Below are 23,992 nucleotides of genomic sequence, written 5' to 3' on the forward strand. Positions count from 1 at the left end.
TGTGAACTGGAGCTCCAAAGGGTTTCTGCACTTTACGGGCTATAGAGATGGAGATTGGTGTGAGATAGTCTGTGGAACCACAGAGATTTTTAGAGATTGCCAGCCCAGATATTTTATTTTAATTGATTTTAATTTTCTAAAGTCCAATTGAAAAAATAGCATGCCATGAAGTAAAGGTTCACACATGTCTAGTAATTATTCCAAGGAACAAACTCAGGATGGGAAAAGTTCTGTGGAGCAGAAGTTCTTATTCCTGCACAGCTACACAGACGAGGTGGGACTAGAACTAGGACTGCCAGGAGAGACATAAAGGCAATGAACCTCTGCAGAGGGATTTGTTCCTGGATCCTTTTGCTGGATTGGGTTCACTGTGCTGCATCCTGTTCTTATTACCTTACAGTCTCAAGAATGCTGTTTAGCAACATTAGCTTATTCAGCAAGCATGTGGGGCTTTATTAATGACATGATGAGAATATCACCCCAGAATAGCCCTTTTCTTACACCTTTACTTGCTTACAAGAATAGTCTCCTGATTACTTCAGCAGTAGAACCAAGACAAATAATAATGTCTAGGTTCTATACCTCAATGTGCAATATGGGATCACGTCTTTTTTCCATATGAGTTTAGTTTGAGTATAAATCATAATGATTGCTTTGATTTTCATGACTTTCCATAACTATTGATGGCAAAAGATGTGTGTTTTGCTTGGGTTATGCATTGAAATATGTGATATTTAAGAGCAGTGTTGATCTATAAATATCCCAAATGCATAAGCATATTGATTAAGCAATTCTTTGTTCCTGTGTCTGCATAAATTAACTTTAAGCAGCATGGTTAATACATTTCTAGAGAATGTCAGATTTTATTTTGGGTTCATTTACAAAGATTTAGGAGTTAAAGGCAGTGCGTGTCAGAAATTTTGCTGCATGCGTTTAGGTGTGCTAAAGAATTTTAAGATCGGAGTATGTCTGATTGTTTCCTTTCTTATATTTTTTAATTGTCTTTTCTGTGGCTTTGTTTTTCTTTTCCATGCTGTGCAGAATGGGTTGCTTGTGTGAGGTCCAATTTCCTGGTTTTGTGCTACCTGCATGATGTGAAGAATATCCTGCAGCTTCATGACCTAGCCACTGGTGCACATCTCAAGACTTTTCCCCTAGAAGTTGGTAGTATTGTGGGATATAGTGGCCAAAAGAAGGACACTGAAATATTCTACCAGTTTACTTCCTTTTTATCTCCAGGTAAGATTTTTTTGTCTCATGTTATTGTTCCTTTTCCTGAGAACAGTGTCTTTCTCATTTTCTGTAGTTTAGTGGTTATTTGGAATATGGGTATAAAACTGCTTCCACTCATGTTAGCAGTGATTGTGTACATAAAAATGTATTAGTCTTTGATCCATCAAGCCCAAATAATGTGCCTACTAGTATTTGAGACATCTGCATTAAGACTCAAGACTGACTTGTACTGGAGATAAAATTACAGCATTCGCACAGTTCTTGCTTCATACAGTAAGATAGAAGGTGAAAAACTCAGTAAAAGATAGCTATCAATATGTTTAATGTGATTTTTTATCACAATTTTAAAGAACAATAATAAAAGTCACAGAAATTGTTCTCTGACAGTTTTATGATGAATTTATTTGATGCCTTATTTGAGCATCCTTACTGTCTGTCCTTACAGTACTTTGTGTTGTTGGATTGCAGTCCTGCAAAGCTGGAGCTGTCCAAAGCATTACATAATACAAGTGTGGCAAAACAGTAAATATTCTAAGATTTTGTATAGGAAGGGAGTTTCTACACAATTGTCAATCTAGTATATGACAAGAAAATGTATTTACTGTTCACTCTTTTTTTCTTCTTCTTTATGGCTCAATTAATCAATACTTAATGCAAGACAGGATTCAAATATGAAGAGGCAGATAGACTTCAAGATCTTTATCTTCTTCCAAGGTTTTATATCATAAGGGGATAAAAAATGTCCTTATAGCATCTGACCTATGATTTTGCTTGTTTCAGTTACAGCATAGCAACGTTACATTGCAAAATGACTGTAAAATGCTTTAGATAAGTTTGCTGGTTTTACTAGAAAGAATTATGTCAAATTATCAAAATTAGGTTTCAGTCTTAGCAGATAAGAAGTGTGAGGAATTGCCTATTATCTTACTGTTTATATGAAGAGAAATATGATATATTTTCAGTTCCTCTTTTAATCAGGGTTCAGATTGTTGCAGGCATTGCAGCTGGAGAGTAGCTTGAGGACACTCTTGCATTTATCTCTAAGTTCGTCTAGCTTGATGGTATATAGTTCACTTGCCCACACTGTGGGCCAGAAGTTGCCAGTTTTACAGGCCTGCATCATTTGTCTCAGCTGAGCCAGTAGTCTCTGCAGCTGCTAAAAATGTGTAGAGGAAAAGCCCTGGATCTGTTTTAGCCTGTGGCTTTCCAGCAGGCCAGCAATAGCTGCTCTCACTGCCTGCTGGTTGCATAGGCAGATTATTTTTCTCCTTTTCATTCATTTGCTTAGCATCTACAAAGAATTCACTATAGCATAGCTCTGTTAACTGGGGCACAGTATGACCTGGAATCTGGAAGAAAAAGGGAAGGTAAGAAATGTAGCTAGACTGTATGAGGATAAGGAAAGAATGAGGAAAGCAGAACAGAGGGGTAATTTTTAGGTAGATTTTTTAATGGATCCTTTTTAGTTTGTGTGCAGCCTCCATTCACCTCATCAGTGAATAATCATACAAAAGATATGGGGCTGATCCCTGGTTAACCTAAATATTCCTACTTTACTACTGGAAATCAATAGAATTTGCACCTGTATTAAGTTGGACTATTCTTTTTTTTCTAATGAGAAACAAATTAGCATACTCATGTTTAAGAGTTAAAACAAAAGTAATAATAAATATATATATTAAATTATGAGTAAAGCAGTTCTAAACCCATATATGTTGACACCATAAAACAACTTTTGTTGTTCCCTGAAAAATGTGATTATTCCTGCTGTCCACTCTAGTCAGATGCTTAGGTGACCACTCTGGCATTTTGCATTTATTTAGCACCCAGCAAAACAGTTAAAAATACTACAGTGGTTTTTTTTATATTCACTGCTGTAACACTAAAAATGCAACAGAACAAGAGATGCAGTAGCAAGGGTTGAATTGCGTGCTATTGTACCATTAGGTTGATTTGCTCTGGAAATGCAGTCTGTGACTGTGCTTATTCTTCATCATGTGGTTTGCCAAGATGTGGCAATTCTGCCTCCTCTGTGTGCAGTGTTTGCCAGTACATTGCCTGGCTTGAGCAGCTGCCTGTGTGTCAAATAGCTGCTCTGCTGTTGCTTCCTGGAGAGCTTTACACTGCTTCCACATAATTTTCTGGATCCTGATCTTTATGGGAAATGCTGCCTTAATGCTGATTTGCACTTATCACCCTGATTAGGCTTGCTAATCACTTTGTGATAAATTAAAAAACAATCCCAGTAGACTAGGGTAGTCCTACTTTTAGTCCCCTATTAATTCACTGTTATGGAAAAAGGCTTTATCAGTTGCTAGATATGTTAGTTTGCATCTTCATTGGTTTACGAATCTCTATCTTCTTGATTTTCCAGTCTGTAAAACTACCTTAAAGAGGCAATTCCCTGGTATCAGATAGGTTTCCTCATTATTTCATGTTTTAGTATAAATTTTTATAGTTATAACCTCTGTAGTAATTACTTCTATTTCCTGGATGTGTCTATAATACACACAATACAGCAGGATTTCAATCAAGTCCTGTCCACCTTGGTTAACTTTCATTACTTTGAGGATCCCAGTAAAGCACTTGCTGCCATACTTTTTAGTGTTCTTTTTCTTAATAGATGTTCCAAATTTTGCAGGGACCAGCTTGTTGTAAAGGAGAAAAACAAAGAATAATTAACACTCAAGTTAGTTTATGTATCTCATGTATTGCAGGCATGAATATTAGGATTTTTTAGTATGTTTATCAGTGTGCAAACACAATAGTCATGTTGTATGACACATACTCAAATGTTATCGGGGTAGAATGATAGGAAATTTTATAGTTTAAATGCAAAATTATTCTTGGCTAATTACACATCTGTGTAGTGTCTAGATAGCTGCATTCCCTGTGATTCAGCCTCTGCTGCAACCTAGAAGTTTTATTCTATTTACAGACATAAGTTTTCTCATGTGCACAATCCTTTGGAAATCATACGTACAACTCAAGTGAAGTTGTCTTCAAAGCTGCAGGATCAGGATGTAAAGGAAATTACTCAAGACCAGATTTTGTTCAGTTCCGTAGGTAACCTGTGCTAGTCTGCCACCATTTCAAGTGGATGTTTAACTCTTTATGTTATCTGGGCCATTTGAATTTTCATTTCAAATATTTTATCATAAGGAGAAAATTGTTGAGTGAAATTCTTGATATATTTATTCTCAGTCTGGTGGATCTAAAGGGAGTGTTTTAAATTTGACTTTACATTTCCTTCTTCCAACATTATTGTTCTCAATAAGTCCTTTCTAACTTTATGTAAATGGGTTTTTTCCCCTATTTTGCTTAAGCCCCCTGGCTTTTTGTGAGTGGTGAGAATTACTCTTTCTGCACAGAAAGCCATTGCACCCTCTCTAGATGAAATGCGTATATGTAAGTGTTAAATTGTATAATCAATTAAAATTTATGTGCAGAACTACTGTTTTTCACCCTGCTGAGTTATCTTTACCATTCATTACTCCATCACAGTGCTTAAACTGGCATCTTTTTAATGATGGGTATATACTAAGGTTACTAAGGTGACAAGCTTGCATTGCATTCTCTCTTTTAGGTATTATATATCACTGTGATCTGACCAAAGAGGAACTGGAGCCAAGAGTTTTCCGAGAAGTGACTGTTAAAGGATTTGATCCTTCAGTTTACCAGACAATTCAGGTAATAAACATGAACCCTGCTGTCTTGCTCTAATCACCTATGCAAGAGCTCAAGACTTAATTGGACTTGGCTGTTGGTGAGAGGACTTGCTTTAGAGCTGTGCTTTGGTTTTGAGCTGAAATACTATTGTAGGTGCTCTAAAGGCTCAAACAGGTATCTCAGTGTAGTAGTGTGGAGACTCCTTTGGAGATGCCTATTACACATAGTGAAGGTGTATAAGAATTTGCTGAATTTAAGGCTTATAAAGTTCAGAGAAATTACTTCAGTGGAAAACAGTGTAAGCTACAGATTATGGAACAGGTTCAGGAAAATACAGGGTTCTTCACAGACAACTGCTTTGATCTCATAACAAGTATTGTGACTAAAAAGATTATACAAAAGATACATTTTAAATAATAAGTGATCTTTCCACTATAAACAGATTTCGTAAGACCCTGACAAAAATACTACACCCTGGTCACGATTTTTAATACAGGTATGGAACTTCTAGAGAGAAATCATGGAAATTTGTTGAAATAATAGACTCGTTTAGGTTGAAAAAGACCTTTTAAGAGCAACTCCAACCATAAACCTAATATTGCCAAATCTATCACTAAACATGTCACTAAGTCCCCATCTACTTCTCTTTTAAAAACATTCAGGGATGATGACTCAACCAAAATCATTAAGGGTCTAGAAAAACAGTCATTATATTGGGATGCTTAGCATATTTAGACCTGCAATTTCTAGAATTTTTTATATGTAGGATTTTTTCATCTTCTGACTAAGAGTAAGAATGGAAGAGAGGCTTTTTCTTTCTATAGACAAAGGCATAACAAAATCTAGTGCCAAAAGTGGAACTTAAATAAGCTTAGCCTGCAAAAAGGTGAAATTATGTAGAAGGTAAGCAACATGAAGCCGTGTGGCAGGGTGGCTTGGAGTCTTCAAAAAGGAATTAGATACTTCTCTTAAGATAATATTTTTAATTTTGCCTGTGACACACGCACAAGGCACACTTTCTAAAAGCGTAAAGACAGTGGTATGTGTACATGACATAATTGTAAACAGCCCCATCTGTTTGTCTCTGCATCTCCAGACAGAAATAGGAGTGTGGTAGAAAACAGTTTGCTGGAAACATTCTCACAGAGAATGCTGCTTCACTCAAATTCATTAAGGGATTTCCTCAGGATAACTTTAGGGCAGAGTGAGCTGGATAAAAAAAAGAAAACTTCATTCTCTTTAGGAAAGAACATGGTACAATTGTAATGCTGCCATCAACACCAGAAGGATAATAATGAAACACAAATACACATGTAATTAAAAAGGGTATAGAAGAGATTTCTGTAAATTAGAAATAATGTATTTTTCTAGTAAATCAAATTTTATAAAATAAATGTCTGGAAAAATAAAATCTCGTTTTACACTTAAATCAATTACATGCTAAATTAAGGTAAAGTAGAACAGTAATACAAATAATTTCAAGGAGGAAGCATGCTGTTGCTATGCCCTTGGAAGCCTGTACTTTGTAAAGCACTGGCAGAGATTCACTGCTAGGCTGTAATGTGGTGGAAATCACTATCACTGTTTCTGGTTTTCTCCTTACTGGACTCCTGCTCAGTTCCAGCTCTAGGGAAATGTGACCTGTGTAGTTACACTGGGATCAGTGCTTATAAAGAGCACTCTTGGCTCACCAGTCATCCAGTTTTGCCTTATACCAACAAATGATCTCAGTATGGCAACCTCTTGGAAATTAGCTTTTGATATCTTTCATTCAGATCCGTACAGAAGTCTCAGCTAAGCCGTGAAAAAGGCTGTTTGTCAAGGGCAGGGTGGGGACTGCCTGCTCAAATTTGTAGTAACTGCGCCTTCAGTGCTGCACAGGTCAGATGGACTCCAGTCTTTGTGTCCATTTGTGTGGTCCCACTTAGAGCCTTGATGGTGCTTCTGCTTGCAGGAGGGAAAGAGGATAGAAGGATATCAAAGCAGGATATAAAAGGCTGTCAACTTAGATGAATACATAACCATTTCAAAACAAAGGCAACATTGCAGGGAATTGTGAAAAAAATCAAAAGTAAGAATGCAAGAAATACACTGAAAGTAGGTAAACCCCAATTATTATAGGAGAATGAACAATGCTGCAGAATCTGTTTAATAATTTTAATTTCCATCAGAATTACTAAGTAGGAAAGGATAATGTTGCTGACTGTCCTAATCCATGTCCTTAATGAAAGCAGGTCTCCTGCCTAGGTTCTTTCTTTATTCTCATATACCTGAAGAAATACCTGCTAATACTGGCAATCTTCCCAGCTTTGCTGTGTAGCATATATGAAACTGTGGTGAGTTGTTCAACAGTCTTTGAATATAGCTGGGTCAAGATTTGAACTGAAATGTAAGGTGCCGTGTGTATATGAAACCTGAATTAATGGCAATTGGAAAATTGCCACAGTGCTTGTTTTTTGGTCTTCCAAATCCAATCTACAGTATTTGGTATATGTTGTAAAGTGCAAGGGTGGACTAGTGATAAAGTTTACTACACTAAGAGAATTTGTGGTAGAGCTGCTGCTTTTTTTGTATCTAGGGTTAAGATCTTACACTTCGACAGCCCAAACTAAGAACAAATTAGCCAGCTTGCACTGAAGAGAGAACTGTTTTAGCATACCTGACTTGCACCAGGGTGAGAATATGTTTGTAAGTTATTTGCTCCATGTGACACCCTGCAAGTATATAGTCTAATTTATTGTGCTGTAGCTTGTGCTTATGCCCTTACCTTGAAAGATTCTATGACCTTCCAGAAAAAAATCAAATGGCTTAAAATGCTCGCCACACATCAAAAATTTATTCTGGCTGCTTTTGTTAAATGATACATTAAGTTGCATTAATTACTCTTCCTCTGTCAAGCACTTCTTGAAATTTGGTTTTGCTTGCCTGCATACTTCCATCTATCACAATGACATAGTTTTTCAGGAAGTAGCCTGGAGTGGGCTTTACAGAAGTAAAAAACACTTTTACAGGAACTCAAAAACAGCACTTGCCCTAAGATGTTTCGTGTGTTAATAACTCAACTGTTGCTTTAAATAAAAAGCCTGTATTTTATCTCTGTAAAGTTGCCAACTATGTTCTTATATGACTCTCCATGTTAGCACCTCACAGTGACAATCATGGATAAACACTCTTCTGGTGTGGCTCACAGCTCACCTGCTTTTAGGCTGATGTGTAGGCTTTTAAGTGTTAAAATTGCAGCAATAAAAATGTTGATTGGCTCCTTTTACCATTCTTTGAATACCATCCGGTACTTAAAATACTTTGAGATGAACCAAAAATAGATGTTGCTATTGACAGATGCACTTTGAATTAGCTCTTGCAGAAGGTGAAATTCATAACACAACTTTCTTTTACAACTTAGTTTGATTAAAAAAGCAGCTGCTGTTTAGATATTGCAGCACATATGCAAGAAGCACAGGTCTTAAAAAAGATATTTCTCTTTGGGCTGGAATTAATTTCTGCCTTTCTTTTGCAGAAATTACTTTTGCAGGTGAAGTAATTTTCATGAGAATTTTATTATTTTCTTGCTCAGTCTTCCACTCCCATCACCAAGCCTTTGCAGTACTGGTTTCAAGTTATGAGCATTGATAGGGAAAATTTGTCTACAGTCATTCTTATTCCAAGTGGAACTTTACACCATACAGTTTGGCACAGTGATTAATCTCTGCTTCAGGAAAATACAACACTGACACAAGATGAGTCAGTCTTGAGACTGATTGGCAGAGAAACTTGTGCACAGCACCTGCCCATGTTATTCCTGGATCTTGCTGTTCCCGGTGGTATCATTCCATGAGCATTAGATTCCCTCATTAATATAAAAATAACAGAGGAAAGCAGTGTCCTCTGAAAACTGTAGTAAGATTAACCCACTAAGCAATGCAAGTGCTGATACTATAATTATCTCTTTTTTTCAGTATGGTTACAGAGATGGTCTTAACATTGTCTTTTTCTCCTTACCCACATATATATCATAGAATCAAAGAATGGTTTGAGTTGGAAGAGATTTCAAAGATCATCTAGTTCCAGCCCCACTGCCATGGGCAGACACATCTGCCACTAGACCAGGTTGCTCTAAGTCCCATACATCCTGGTCTTGAACACTTCCAAGGATCATGCATCCACATCTTCTCTGGGTAACCTGCTCCAGTGCCTCACCACCGCCACAGTAAAGAATTTATTCATAATCTCTCATCTAGACCTTTCCTCCTGCAGTTTAAACGCGTTTCCTTTTGTTCTATTGCAATATGCCTGCATGAAAAGTGCCTGTCCTGCTCTTTTAGGTACTGAATGGCTACAATTAGGCTACCCCAGAGCCTTCTCCAGGCTGAACAACCCCAACTTTCTCAGCCTGTCTTCGTAGGAGGGATGCTCCAGCCCTCTGATCATTTTGTGTGTCCCCTCTGGGCCTGCTCTGACAGGTCAGTGTCCTGCATATGTTGGGCACCCCAGAGCTGGATTCAGTGCTGCAGGTGGGGCCTCACCAGAAGAGTGAACTGCTGGCCATGCTTCTTTAGATGCAGCCCTGGACACAGTTGGTTTTCTGAGCTGTGAGTGCACATTGCTGGGACACACTGAGTATCTGGTCAAGCAACACCCCCGAGTATTTATCTTCAGGGCTGCTCTCAGTCATGTCCACACAGCCTGTATTTGTGCTTGAGAGTGTCTCGATCCAAGTGCAGGAGTTTGCGCTTGACCTTGTTGGACTTCACGAGGTTCACACAGTTCCCCCTCTCAAGCCTGCCAAGGTCCCTCTAGCTGGCAATCCTTCCCTGCAGCATGTCCACTGCACTGCACAGCATGGTGTCAGCAAACATGCTGAGGATACTCTCAATCCCACTGTCCATTTTGCTGATGAAGGGGTTACGCAGTGCCAGCCTAAATGCCAACCCTATTGACCAGAGCTCTTGAGTGTGATTTTCTGTATGAATAGATCACTGTAAGTTGGAGAACAGTGCAGTAACTTTGAATCTATCTGCTGCACTCTCATACCAGAGAACTAAAGGCATGTACTTTCAACTAACTTAAAGCAGAGACAAATAATTTTCCCCTTTTCTACAGAGGAATAAGTAATTTTGGCATCATTTTCATCCCTTTCCTAAAAATCCATCACAACCAAGAAGAGTTGTGATTTTTGAAGAGTTGAATTTTCTTCTCACAGTACTTGAGGTTTGAATCCTGCCTTGATCTCATGGGATGGGAGGATAGAATGAATGCTTGGGATAAACAAGTTGCTTATTGTTGTTTGTTTCTATTTTATTCTTTTTATTTCCTTGAGGTTTTGTATTGCACTAAGGAAGAAAATGAGTTCAAGAAGCATTTGGACAATACTTTCAGGCGCATGGTGTGACTCTTGGGGATGGTCCTGTGCAAGGCTAGGAGTTGGACTCAATGATTCTTGTGGGTCCTTTCCAACTAAGCACATTCTGTGAAATACTGGGGGAAGAAGGACTGTGACAAGCACCACAGTTGTAGTGCTTACTGCAGTACGGCAGATACCTGATGACTTGCAGGGGGAAATAAGCTTTGAGCTACTTCTTTCAGAGCTCCTAGGAAGGAGGTTGAAGGCTTTGGCTCTGATCTCATCTAGTGTTTTGGCACCAAGGCACCAGTCTCACTCTGGAGGGCATCAACAAAATCACCGTGACAACTGTGACAGCACTGGCAGTTTGCCTGTGTGCATGTAGTATGTTACACCCTTGGCACGTGGTTGTTACAAACACCACATGAATCTGCCATTACCTCTTCTAATTGGAGGTCAGTGAAGAAACACTAACTGAAAATGTAGCGCTCTAGTTTAAAGGCCCTTGTAGTTCTTGAAAGTCAGGAGATTGTATATTAAATATGTTAAATATTTGCAGCCACATTACACTTCTTTTTAAGGGAGGAAATTGTCAGAATCAAGGACTTTACGTCTAGGTAGAGTATCAAGAGATGGATTTCCTATGATGACCTTAAATGCTCTTGAACTTTGAAATCCATATGCCGGAGTAGCAGAATAGCAGTTGGCTCTACATCCATTATAATTTAAGTTAGCCCCATCCAATGCAGTTCAGATATTCCCTAGGTATCTGGAGTAGGAACCACATCTCTCTATTCCAAATAAGAGGATGAAGCAATAGACTTTGCATTGCTTTCATCACCAATGCAGTTCAAATCATATTTTAAGGTCTAAAAGTCTGGATTTGCTCTGTCTCTTTCTTATATACCACTGGGGATTGATGTATAGTTGAGGAAGTTGGGATCTTTTGTTCAGCAGAATACAGAACAATGGAAATGTGGTTTGGGATGGAGGGGAGTGCAAGACTGCTCTTAGGAAGAATTAATGCACTACTGACCACACAATGTGGGGAATAATACTAAAATATTAAAAAAATACTCTGTTCATTTGTATTGTCATATAGGCTTTGTGGTTCATAAGTTCCAAGCTTTTGATAGTAAATCACTTATTTTTCTGCTGAGTGTGCAGGGAGTTGGAGAGCTTCTTAAAATGGCAGCATCTGTAGAGCCTTCATGCTCTAGACTTTATAAAAACGTTCATTTGTTTCAAGCCTACAAGAGAAGTGATTGCTTAGTAGTTTAACTTATTTTTTAAGCTTATTATGAAATACTATTCTTACTCCTTACTCAGTAGAACTTTTGTTTGAATTTGCAGTGGTTTGTTTTCCCTTCACTTTTCTAGTGAAGGGAGATGTTAGTTGGCTTAATCCCAGGCTGCATTCCATGCTCCATTTTTTTCTCAGAATTCCTTAAAACACAAGGTGAAATAGCATGGACTGAAACAGACCTGTAACCATTAAACACAGTGTAGTGAATTCCTTTTTGCACACAGGAGTTCTAAACAAGAGCTTAAGCAATTATAGTGGAGCTTGAAGGACTGCCTCAAATATCTTAAATGATTGCATTGTTGATTGTAAGTAAAAAATAATTTTGATTTTTACAGTAAATGGGAAAATATATTTTGCCATCAAAAAGATTTTAAAAGTCATTCACTCAGACACCTTAAATGAACATGTGTGTTGAAGTCTTCAGGAACCTCAGTAGGTAGATTCTTTGCTGATATAGAGATATTAAAATGATCGTGTTGTAGTAAAAATACTTGGGATTTGTCTTATTTCTAAACAAGTCACTGAAGAATTTCTTCCCTTCTGTTTTTCCTCCAACTTTCATATTCACTCCTCTGATTGAACTCACCTCCAGTAATTAAGCATGAACACATTGCTATTTTAATTAACTCTCTTACAGAGTAAGTAAGAATCCTATTTAATGTTCCTCAGTGGGAATCTCCTTCCAGCTTTTCTTCTCCCATTTGTATAGGCTTATCAGTGTTATTTCTCAAAGGTAATGAATATTATTAACTTCATTCTACAGGAACAGAAACATTCAGAATGAAATTTGTCCATGGCTTCACATTGATGAGGTGTTGCTCTAGGGATATGGTTTGCTGTTCTAATGGCAGTGGTTTGCTGATCCTCAGAGTTGAGGATGTGGATGGAAAACTTAATCAAGACGGTTATTAAAATCTTACACAAATAGTTCAGAGAACTTCAGCATCAATAAAAAGCCCCCCTCTTGATAAGTCTAATAGTAATAAAGGCTGACAGCACACAGTCTTTTGATCATTATGGTGTTTGTGTGTCTTGTATAGTGCAGATTGAATGGCCAATACCGTCCATGGTGGAGGATCAAACAGAGAATGGTTCCACAAAAAAAATGCTCTAAAGCTTCTTTATAGCTGTTTAATGCTTGCTTAAACCAAGTAGTCATAAAAATGGGAAATTTCAGCATAGTGTTCTACTGAAAGAAAAAAGTGATAGCTGCCTCTTTTCTCACTAAGAGGATAAATGTCAAACTTCGACATACCAGTATTGTTCAGAATGAGAGTGATCCTCTGCAGAACGAGAATATTTCTATCCGTCTGCCCACTTGTCATTTTTCCTCGTGGAGCCTGGCTGGGAGGGTGGGGTTTAATTGTGATGATAATGCTGCACTGAGGACAGATTGCTCTGGGACCAGAGTCGCGGGTTTTGTTCACACATCTGGCAAAAGATCGTTGGATGATTGCAGTTGTCAGTCATCACTGGCGTGGGCCAGCATTCGAGCCACCGACCTAGCAGGGAGACATATTGACTACCTTAACTAGGCACCGAGAAAAACAGACTTTTCTGGTTGTATTTTTCAGTTCTGTGCTAGCAGTGTCACACATTTAGTAGTCATTAGGTTTCTGAGGAAGGGGATTCACTCCTAGTCAGAGTTATATACCCAGGTATGTATCTGTCTGTGCTTCAGGACAGTGTTTAAATTCAAACAGATTTCCAGAACTGTAGCAATTACAGTCATTTATTTGTTAGTGAATCTTATATTACTTGAAAATAAAATGTTGGCCACTCTGTTAATAGGTGATTGCACATCTGTATTATACACATGGGCAAGTTTTAAAACTTTCTTTGATTTTAACATGTGAAAGTTTAATAATTAAAATTTTTAACCATTTTCTCAAGTTTAACTAATACAGATCAATAATGCAAGTGGTGGATTTTTTAATAGATCTCTGTTCTCACCAGCTGTTCCTGTAGATTTTGTTATATATGTAAACTCCCTGGATGGCCTTCACATTTCTAAGTCATGGCTTTATGAAAGACAAAAGGCAGTAGTGGGAAGGGAGGCACTTGTTCAGTTTTAGAGCCTATCTTCTCCAGTTCTGCTTTTGAAGCTTCTCTTCTTGAAATCATATAAAATCTGTATAAGAACAATCTCAGAATATCTAATCCATTGGAGTCTCAGGAAGTAGGCTACTGGCTTTCCCTGCAAGAAGAGAGGAACCAGCTTCTACTGCCCAACAGGTGGCTGGAGCTGTGAACAGAAAAGCCTATAGCAGAGGTGCTGTAATAAACAAGGAGCAAAAAGACTGGGAAAAGGAAGAAACTACCGTGCCTGAGTGTGTTTGGACGTGGTGGTGACATGGGCATGACTGGTCTATCGTGGGCACTATGGCAGGTCACTTCTGCCTCCATCATTCCTGCCTAGTTTATGTCTGCCTTGTGTTTAAAAGCCTTCACACTCCCTAGGCAATCTGTCCCAGGTTCTCACTGAGTTTACTCTTAAAAAGTTTTTGCAGGGAATAGGGGTACACCACCTAAAGGTCTCGCCTGAATTCCCTTCTTGAGTTTGAAATTATTTCCTTTGTGTCCCTCACTGCCGTGGAAGGCAATTGGTTCTCTTCTAATTACAGCCAATTTCTGCATATTTAAAGACTGTCACTGTGTGTCCCTCCATTTTATTTTCCTTTAGACTAAAAACAATCAAAACAAAAGTCTGCACTCTGTTCAGTTTCTCTAGTGGATTGTATTTCCTGGCCTCCTATCACTCTGCATCCTCTTCCTGGACTCTGTTTAGATGCTCAGCATATGGTGTGCCATGGTTTCAGCTGAATGCAGCACTCCAGCTGAGGCTTTGCAAATGTGAATGCAACAGGAGGGGTTACTTCATAGCACCTTGTGGGTGAGACTTTGGTTTATATGTCCTCATGTAGGGCTTTGTTTTTCCCTAACAGTTCAATGTTCAAGGTCAGTTTGGCATGTCTACAACTCCAAGATACTTTTCTAAATAACATTCTAGTGAGTTGTTCACTATTCTTTATGTGATTGCATCTGTCAGGTTATATATAATATGTTGTATTTCTGGCCTTGTTGGATTGCATTTTACTATTTCAGGTAGTTTTGCCTTCTCTTTGTAAATTTTTCCAAAAAAGCACTCCCTTGTCCCCTCTTTTCTGCAATGTCTCAATGTTTCCTGTTAGCAATTAAGCTTCACCACAGCGCCATACTCCCATTTAAATACTTTACTGTGGATGCATCTCTCATTCTAAATAGTGTCCCTGTAGGCAACTGGGGAACTGGAGTGTTTTCAGAATAGCCATGGCTTTGGCAGAGCTGAGAGGTTTGTGTTTCAGAGTTGCAGGCCTCCAGGCACACACAAGTTCATAAGTAGTTTAAGCAATTATTTATTAGGCTTGGCATACTACTGTTACAAAGAGGTTTAAGGAGGTAGGGCGATGGGCAGAGAACAAATTGGAAGGTTGTTGCTCCTTTATTTACTTGGTTTTTGCAGGACTTGAGAGTCTTTGGACCAAATTCAACAATGTGCTGAACAGCATGGAAATGCAGACCATCACAGGGCCCTTACCAACAACAGCTTGAAGCAGAACAGAGAAATAAATTACATTTGGAAGATTAATAATCATGGCTATGCGTTAGCTAAAGAAGACAAAACCAAATTAGAACTGGTAAAAATGCAGATAAACTTGAGATATATATATATACATACACACATAATCACTGCAGCCCAATAAGATTATACTTGCTGTCTTCATTGAGGGTCAAAACTGCTTGGTGGCTTAGGGTTTTTGTTGTTGTTAACTGCCATTCATCATCATGGTGGAAAGCAGATTAATAGAGTTGAGAGTGGAAAACAACAATTTCAGATGTTGGTGCGTTCTTACATAGACATATGCAAGATGAAAACCTGAGTTAAAAACTATTGAGTCTTTGTGGCCACTACTTGGAGCAGACTCTGCTATGGAAAGGGGATGAAGAAAGCAAGTTATAGCAAATCTTGTAACCTAAAATTACAACTCTTGCATTCACTGTGAACATGATTACCTTAGGAAAGGATGCATATTAACCCAGATGATCATATAGTGGTTATGACCAGTTCAGTTTATAGTGAGAAAATAATTTTTGCTAAATAGTAATGAGGAGATTTGGGAGGACCTCTGTTATCAGTGTTTGATTGCACAATCACACCTATTAGTTGGCCAGTGTTACTGGCCACTTTGAAGGGCATAGTCTCCATTTATACCAAATACAGAAAAAATTGTACTATTAACAGTAAGGCAGATCTTAAAAAGCTTAGTCAATAGTTTTGTCAACAGACTTGGTGAGTTGTTTCTGTCTTAAATTGGATTCACTGCTGAAGACGAGCTAAACATGAAGTGCTTTCATAAGTATCCAGAGATGCAAAGTTGTGAATTTGTGTAAGTGGAACACATGAGTGGAATCATTCTGCAGATGTCTCTTATTTATCCTCAGTATAAGAATTGAAGTAGTGAAAACTTAAAAATCAAAAAATCTTGGGACATTCTGAAAGAACATTTTTTGAGGGAAAAGGAAGGAAGACAGTTCTTTTTCAGTTCACTTTCTAATTTTCTCTAGGCTTTTTCTGCTTACAATGCAGCACAAATTCATCAGTGTGCAATTTTATTAATGGTAATCTAGCTTGCATCTTCATTTAGCAGTTGATTTGATTTTATCAACTCTGCTCAGAGGTACTGATAAAATATTCTTCCCTTAGATTAATTATTTCTGCTCTGTCCTTGAGTCATCTCCCAGGAGATTTATGGGATAAAGGAAGCCTCTAAGAACTATTATTATTCACAGTAACTATTGTTTCAGCTGTGTAGATGAATGATATAAAGAGATTATTTCCTTAGTTCCAGCTTTTATTCTCACAGAAAGGGAAAAATTGCTACATAAACTCTCCCTGACAACTCCCTGAACTGCTTGCTTTTCATCCAATTTGTCAATTATTTTTGAAAGTACCAATGTACAGAGATCCTTGCTATAAGCTAAAAATAGTCTGGATGCAGAAAAGCTTCAAAGCATGATGCCTGAAATCATGATGCCTGAAATCTGAGAGTTTTATTTTACCAGTAAGGACATCCCTGACTTTTTCTTTCTGCTTACTGGTGGTTTTTGAACTGGTAGGACTCATTCTAGTTGATCTGGCACCATTAGAAATTTGATCTGTTGATTTATTGAGAGCTGATTATTAGTTGTGGATTATGTAATGTCTGATGTAAGTTTATTGGCTTTTGCTGTCTTGTTCATGTTTTGCCTAAGAAAGGAAAGATTGCTGCAAACTGTCCTTAGTCTTAAAGCTTTAAAATACAAAGTTCCTCTTTTGTTACTCGTTTTACTCTGCCCTGTTCCAAGAGTATTACAAAGGTGCTTCAGCACACTCGTTGTTGTTCCTGGTATGAAGTCCCTTCAAAGTCTTGGTTTTGAGATCTGTCTGGAAACTACACCATCAGTTGAAATTTTTGCTGAGTTGCTTTGTATTAGATTTGGAATATTTTTTCCCTAAGCATTGTTACAACAATGAATGAAAACTCATATTTCTCTTCTGTTTCTTGCTATTCTCTGAGTGATTTTTCTCCATTGTACAAATGACTACTACAAATCTGAAAACAATAGTACTGTCTCCACAGGAAACTATTGGAATCAATAGCATATGAACCTTAGAATTATTTTTTCTAAGATAGCACCCAAGATATTTTACAGGACTTTAGTTTCTCCTTGACCATTCTCAAGGGATTTTTTTCCCCTTCTGCTACCATTTTGGTGTTTTTTTAATCATGTAGGGGTGCAAATTAGTAACTTTAAATTCGAGTTTATCACAGAAAGTAAATTATAGGTAGCTATAATTTGAGTGAGAAAATGCATATAGAACTGCTTCACAATAGTTTTAACGACCTATTTATTTCAGTAAGTACTTCAGAATATATATTCACAGGAAAGTGATATGGAACTGATTTTCAAACTGGCACTGTCTGGTGTAGAAGATCTCTCTTTTCTTTCAAACCTAAAAGCATGAATGAATTTTTAATATTCTACTAGCCATAGGCAGAATTTTTGTAGGTATTTAGTGATTTATTAGTGCTTCTGATTTTGGATAGCCAACTTGACACTTAAATACCATAAATATGGTATGATTCTTGAAGAAGAGAGAGCAGAATTCTCTGAAATTGCCTGGCCTTTGAAAGTTGTGAACAAAGCTTCTTGGCCATGTAAACAAATGCATGGATCCTCTTGAGGCTTTGTCACAAGCTGACACTTGACATCTCCATTGTCAAGATTGCATTTTCTCTGTGCAATAATTTTTGAGTATGAGTTTACAGGTGAAATTTGGGCACCCTGAACTGTGTAGATGCCTCTACATAGGAAGAAAATACAACAGTAGTTGTGTCATTTTCCTGAAGCTTGTAAACACTGAGCAGTGAGGCTGTATTGAGATGACCAAGCAAATCTGAAGCAAGATGGAGTCAAAAACAGGAAGGGTGAATTAGCAAATTACTAGTCAATGTTAGTTAGTTATCTAGTCACTAGCTAGTTTGAGTGAATGTATCTCTCCCAGCACGTTGGATTAGGTGTGTGCATCTACCACATCATAAAACCATAAACAAGTATAGTTATTGTGAAGTAGCTTGGAAGAAGTAAGTTCTCCCTCTTGCTTAACCCATGGTAAGTTGCCTCTGCATTTTCATTCTTAAGAGTGTTTCTCATTACAATTTGAACTGATTTCCTGCATAGTAAAAATGAGTAGTGTTTACTTTCTAATGCCTACACACTACTGCAGTGAGTTGTCTCTTGTCAGAGCAGTTTACTCAGTGAAAAGCTTGATTTAATGAAAGAAAACGGACTAGCCAGCAGCTGTTATGATTTTATTCACAATGGTGTGCTGCTTCCATCAGGACATCCCTTTGCTTGTCTCATGCTGTACTACATCACAGTAGTACATTTCTTGAATGCATAAACACAGAGGTAATTCAGAAAAGAGACTGTAACTTACAAAGATCCCTGGGACATTTTTCTTTTTAACATGAATGCAGTGTATATGTAAATGAAAAGGTAAATTTATCTGTCTCATATCTGTCTGTCTCTACACTGTACACTAAGTCATCTTCAAGGCAAATTGATGAGAGAAAAGGAATAACCGTACTTGGCAGATTGTAATTTTTCTGCTGCAGGCAGTTCTGAGATCACACTGAAAGGGGCAAAGGACAACAGAAGAGGCAAGAAACCTCTCTAGTTGCAGAAGCAGAGGGTATGTGGTCTCACTGGATCCCATTTACCACTAAGGCTTTATGTAAGTGGGATGATGCCTTTTAACTTATCTAGAAAAAGAGTGATTTTAAAGCAATTTCTGCTATGCCAGTCTTGCAGGATTTCTCATATTTCACCTGTATTTTTCTCTTGTCTTCCCCTACATCCTCCCACAACCCTGTGAGATACCTCCCTGCAGTCAGTTGCAGTTAGGCAGGTGAATCTAGTAACACGGAGACATTTCTTCTAAAAGACCATCTCCTGGCACTTGCCTCTGTCACCATGAGTCTGCTTTTTGTGCCCGTGGGTGGGTGGGTGGCGAAACAATTTCTTCTGAGTGGTTTCTTGATTATTTTCATAGTGCTTTTGCAAATGTCTGTGGTGGGTGTCCTTCTTTCTGGGTTTTACCTGCATGAATTTTTGCAGTATTGAGTTACTTTGGCCCCTCTCCAACTCTGTGTTAAGTAAGGAAGCTTTGCAACCCACATAGAATTGCTTTGAAGCTAATTTAAGAGACTTAAAGAAGATTGATGAGGATTCCCCTCTGAAGAAAGGAAACCTCAGATCCTGTTGATTTGCTCTGTAGTGGTAACAGTTCTCTAGTTTGGTTTATTTTTTTCCTGACTTCTGATTCATGCTCTATATAAGAATACAAAAACAGGTGTTTATTAAGAGCTGCTCTTACGTGTGGCCATTGGCTGGCTACCAGAGCTGCCTATGGGGCCTCTGCAGATCTTATTCTTGGGTCTGTGCCACTGCTGCAATAAATAGGGAGTTTTGCTTGTGATGTGCTATAGTCTTTAGCCCCAGACTAGGGTCTGTTTTGTAAGGTCAGAGGTGATGAGAGATGGGATGAAATGGGCTATGGACAGATGGTGTGGAAGGCAGCATGATTCAGTGTTTGAATCAGTGAGTGGCAGTGAGTGAGTTTTCTGCCCTGGCATCTTAAGAGAGGATTTCTCCCTGCCTGCCAATGCTGCAGTGTTAAAGACTTGCTGGTGTGAGGGCAGGGTTTTTGTGACTTGCCTTCCTGACGCACTGACTGTTAGGACTTGTCAGTGGGAGATGTTGCTATGTGGCATTGTTCAGCCTCAGGCACGGCACTGCTATCTCTATACGTAAACATAGGTTTGAATGCCACCATCTGTGAAGGAAGACTTTCTCTAGGGACTGTTCCTTTAAGTTTACTGTTCCAGTCACCTTTCAAAGACAATGGCTTGGGATTTTTAAAACAATGAACTTTTAACAAAGCATTTGTGCCATTTGGCAAAATGTGGGCAATGTTGTGTGATTTACTATGAATTCCTTATACTTTTCTTCCCCACATCTCAAAACGCAAATGTTGGTGTAAATGTGATGAGAAATCTTCATGTGACAAGGGGAATACTTCATGTAAAACTGGATGTTTGAAACTCAGTTCCAAGAAGTAAAACCTGAAGTAATCATTTCCTGTAGCCCCTATGCCAGGAGTTGCTGGGACTGAACAGTGCTGTGTGTAACTTTGTGGTGGCTGCAGCACTCTGTGAGGGCAGATGCTCTTACCTAGAAGCAGAAAAAAAGTTGCTAAATCCCACAAAACTGCTAAGTCCTGTGTTTGTTTCAAATGAAAAGGAATTATCTCAGAAAAATTATATAGGAGACATTGGAAAAAAAATATTTTAAAGGCATTGTTGTAGTGTTAATAAACCTAAATTATTGAACATTAATTTTTAATAAGGAGCATTCCAGCTGGATTTATATGCTGTTTTAGTAGCTCTTTGTAAAATTTTTTGGCATTTCACTCAATGGATGTCAGTCTAATGACAAGTGTAGTTCTTACCTGATTTTGATCAAGCACACATAGACATGGAAACAATTGCTGTTTCTGGTATGTAATACCTGATCTTGAAAGAGAGTTTGGGAGAGATATTATTAGAATAATCACTGGCTTCCTAAGAATAATTAGCCTACTGTGACCTAGAGGGTGTTTTCAAGTCTCAGAAATCAGTTTTTTCTCGTGTATAAAATTCATGTTTTATCTACAGGAAATAATTTTTTCTAACAGGACAAACTAATCACTTTTTAACTGGATTTTAATGCTTTGCCATTAATGAGCAATTCAAGCTAATGATAAAAGATTTCTGAACATTCAGGTATTGTTCACGGTTCAAATAATATATGCATTAGACCCATATGGACAAGATTATTTTGGATTTGTGTTTTACAGCAGTATTTCAAAATCTGTGTTGAATGTTACCTTGGAAGGTTAATTTTAAATGTGTAAAGGTTTTGGGTTGGTTTTTGTGTAGAAGTATTTTAAGTTTTGTAAAAGTAAGATCATATCAGGTGCACTGTTCTTACCCAAACAATTTTAATTACATACATCTTTTAATCTCTTCATTATAGAAACAGATAAAATAGTTCTGAAAGGGAAAAAAAAGTGAAACTAAATACTAAGAAGTTGCTGAGGTTTTTAATTTTTAAAAATTGAAGTTTCTATTCAGGGTCAGTAATTTTAGGTATTTTTAGTTACGTGGCACGATGTGAGTATGCAGACAGATTGGTTTTATTTATTTATTGGGATGGTTGTGTCACTCTATTTAATATTCAAAGATACTTATTTCATATATACTCACAAGAGAAGTGCATATTGAATGATTGCCAAAATTATTTTTAGTTCTTTGTGTAAGTATCAATGTCTGGCAATGTTATCTCTGCAGATCAATGGAAGAAAAACCTCATCTGCAGCCTCAGTTTTTTAAACCTTTGATTTTCTAAAACAGTTAGTTTTGCCTCCTTGTGATTTGAGTTGGAGAGCATGATTCTTGTCATTGCAGAGGGAGAGGTGGATAAATATAGAGCCTTTCTGAATTTAGGTCTGTGTCTGCAATGCCAGCTTGTAGTTCCCCTCTTCCCTAACATTCATCTAACATTAATACTGCACATTTAAAGCAGATGATAATTAGGAGGACAAAGACCTCCCCAGGAATGAATGTATTGAACTTTTTTATCTTGCTTAACCTCTAAGTAAATTTACAAGCCAGATCACAGAGCTATTAACTGTATTTGCTTGTAAAACTTACTCTGTAAACTGTGTTTGGTGTAGACATCCATTGAATTTTTCTGATGAAAAGGGAGTGTTAATTGCTTTCAAATGCTAAGTTTAAAAATCAGAAGAAAGTAACACACCATTCTATAAATATATATGTATGCACTAGAGAAGAATGATTAAGATTGGGCTCTATTTTGCTTATATAGCTTAATTTTAATGTAATTTGTAGCAATGAGTAACTGTGCAAGCAGTGTTGCTTTCTCCTTCCATCACAATAAGTAGACTAGAGGCTATAAATGTATGCTTCAGGCTCTGCCATCTGAATTGAAAGTGATTCTGGCACTGAGACCCCATTGCCATGTGACACAGGGACATTACTGTGAGACTAAGAGCTACAGCTATTCCAAGGCTGCTCTATTGCTCCAGCACTATGGTCCTAGAATAGCACCAAGGGTTGCACACAGCAGGAGTGCCCTGTCAACCACACTGCATTGCTGTTGCATTCCTAAAGGCTGAAGATACTTATTTTTAGTATGTCCCTCCTTGAATGGTGAGTCTCAGCATTCATAATAATATTTCTGAAGTGTTTTCCTCCATCCTTTTCCCTTTGAATTAGTTTTCCTAACTTGTCCTCTTACATATGCTGACTTTAGTGACTTACGACCTTCTTGGAAAATATATGAACAATGAGTAATATAATGTGACTGGCACAAGGGAATCTCTCCTATCTGTGATAAAGCAGGAAAAGGTAGTACCCTTTTATGAGCATTTACCACTGCAAAAGCTGACAGCATCTAAAGTTAGGCATGAAACACCATCTTGGGAAATGCTTTTTAGGGCTTGCCCTTTGCAGTTTACCTTAATCTTTGAGATAGAAGCATGTCCCTTTATTGGTTACATGAATAAACCACTGGACTTGCTTCAGAGATAACAGCTAATTTAAAGGTGAGATTGAATCAGTTGTTGAAAATAGTCCATTTGGAGAAGTTTAAATAGCTTCACATATCTTAGTGTCTCACTGAATTGATTTCCACCCCCCCCCTCGTGTGTTCATCTTGGAGGGAGAGGTAATAATTATTTTAGCAAAGTTTGGACTGAAAACACTTAAATTGCAAATGTCAGCTTGACATGCATCTTTTATTTCTGTTGAGATTTCATTTAATGGTATGTTATTTTATCTTAACTAATGACAATAAAAGCCCTACAGAAGTCGATTTTCAGGGAGTTGTTATATAAAAGATAAAGTCCTCATTCAGAAGCCAGCAATAAAATTAGTGGCATACTTTAATCATCAGGAAAGGACTGGCCAACAGCAGTAAGTTTCTGGAAATGTAGAAAGGCCAGGTGTTTGCTTCCTGAGAATTGCCAGCAACAGCTGGAGTTGATGGATGGTGTTTTAGGGAAGAGTCTCTGGAACTCCTCAACATCAGCCTCAGCAGTTCTCCTGTTCATCAGTTATTTTATTCGTTTATAGTGTTCAAGTAACTATTTAAAGTGAAAATCCTTTATGCTCTGCTGTTCTGACAAGCACTTTGTCAGTTAAGATACGGTTATGGCAGCAGTTGGAAACAATGATTTCATCTGTGTAAAAACACACTTAGGCTTTTGGTTTTGCTTTTTGGGGGTTTTTTTTTTTCCATCTACTGGGCACTGTGAAATACCGAATTTTTATCTGTAATATGTCTTGAGGTTTTGGTAAAGCCTTTAGAGGTAGATGTGATTTCATTTGAAATTTCTCATATTTCCTTAGCAATGATTAAACTAAAATTAAAAATTATTATTTTGTTTTCAGTGTGCCGTGTGGATTTACATGTTTCACATTACAGGCAATGCTCAGAATAAGTGTGTTGCACAGGTTCATATTACTGATGAGGTTCATGTGTTGTAAAAATAGAACCTGTTGATCATGTTCTTGACAAATCACAGTAGAACTATTTCCTTTAAAAGCAGAGATTGTAAACATGCGACCAAATTATGAGAATGCATCATTCTTCATTTACTACATTTTTTATTCTAATTAGAGTAGAAGCTGCGGTAGATGTTAAAGTAAGGCAGTGAAAAGGAACCAGCCAGCATTTTAGGACAAGCAATAAACTGCATTCACAGCCACGTGTTTTTCTTGACTGGCAAAATATGA

The 23,992-nt window shown here is 37.7% G+C and overlaps 1 protein-coding gene across 1 annotated transcript in view; it reads left to right on the top strand.

Moving 5' to 3' along the window:
• Positions 1-23,992, top strand: part of PREP (prolyl endopeptidase) — an 86,272-nt gene that overhangs the window by 46,335 nt on the left and 15,945 nt on the right. The window contains exons 9-10 of the mRNA XM_014880414.2: positions 1,042-1,239; positions 4,820-4,923. Of these exons, the coding sequence (XP_014735900.1) occupies positions 1,042-1,239; positions 4,820-4,923 (302 nt within the window). The remainder of the gene's footprint in view (positions 1-1,041; positions 1,240-4,819; positions 4,924-23,992) is intronic.

The sequence above is a fragment of the Sturnus vulgaris genome, chromosome 3 (genome assembly GCF_052056855.1).
Source record: "Sturnus vulgaris isolate bStuVul1 chromosome 3, bStuVul1.hap1, whole genome shotgun sequence".
Classification (NCBI taxonomy): domain Eukaryota; kingdom Metazoa; phylum Chordata; class Aves; order Passeriformes; family Sturnidae; genus Sturnus; species Sturnus vulgaris.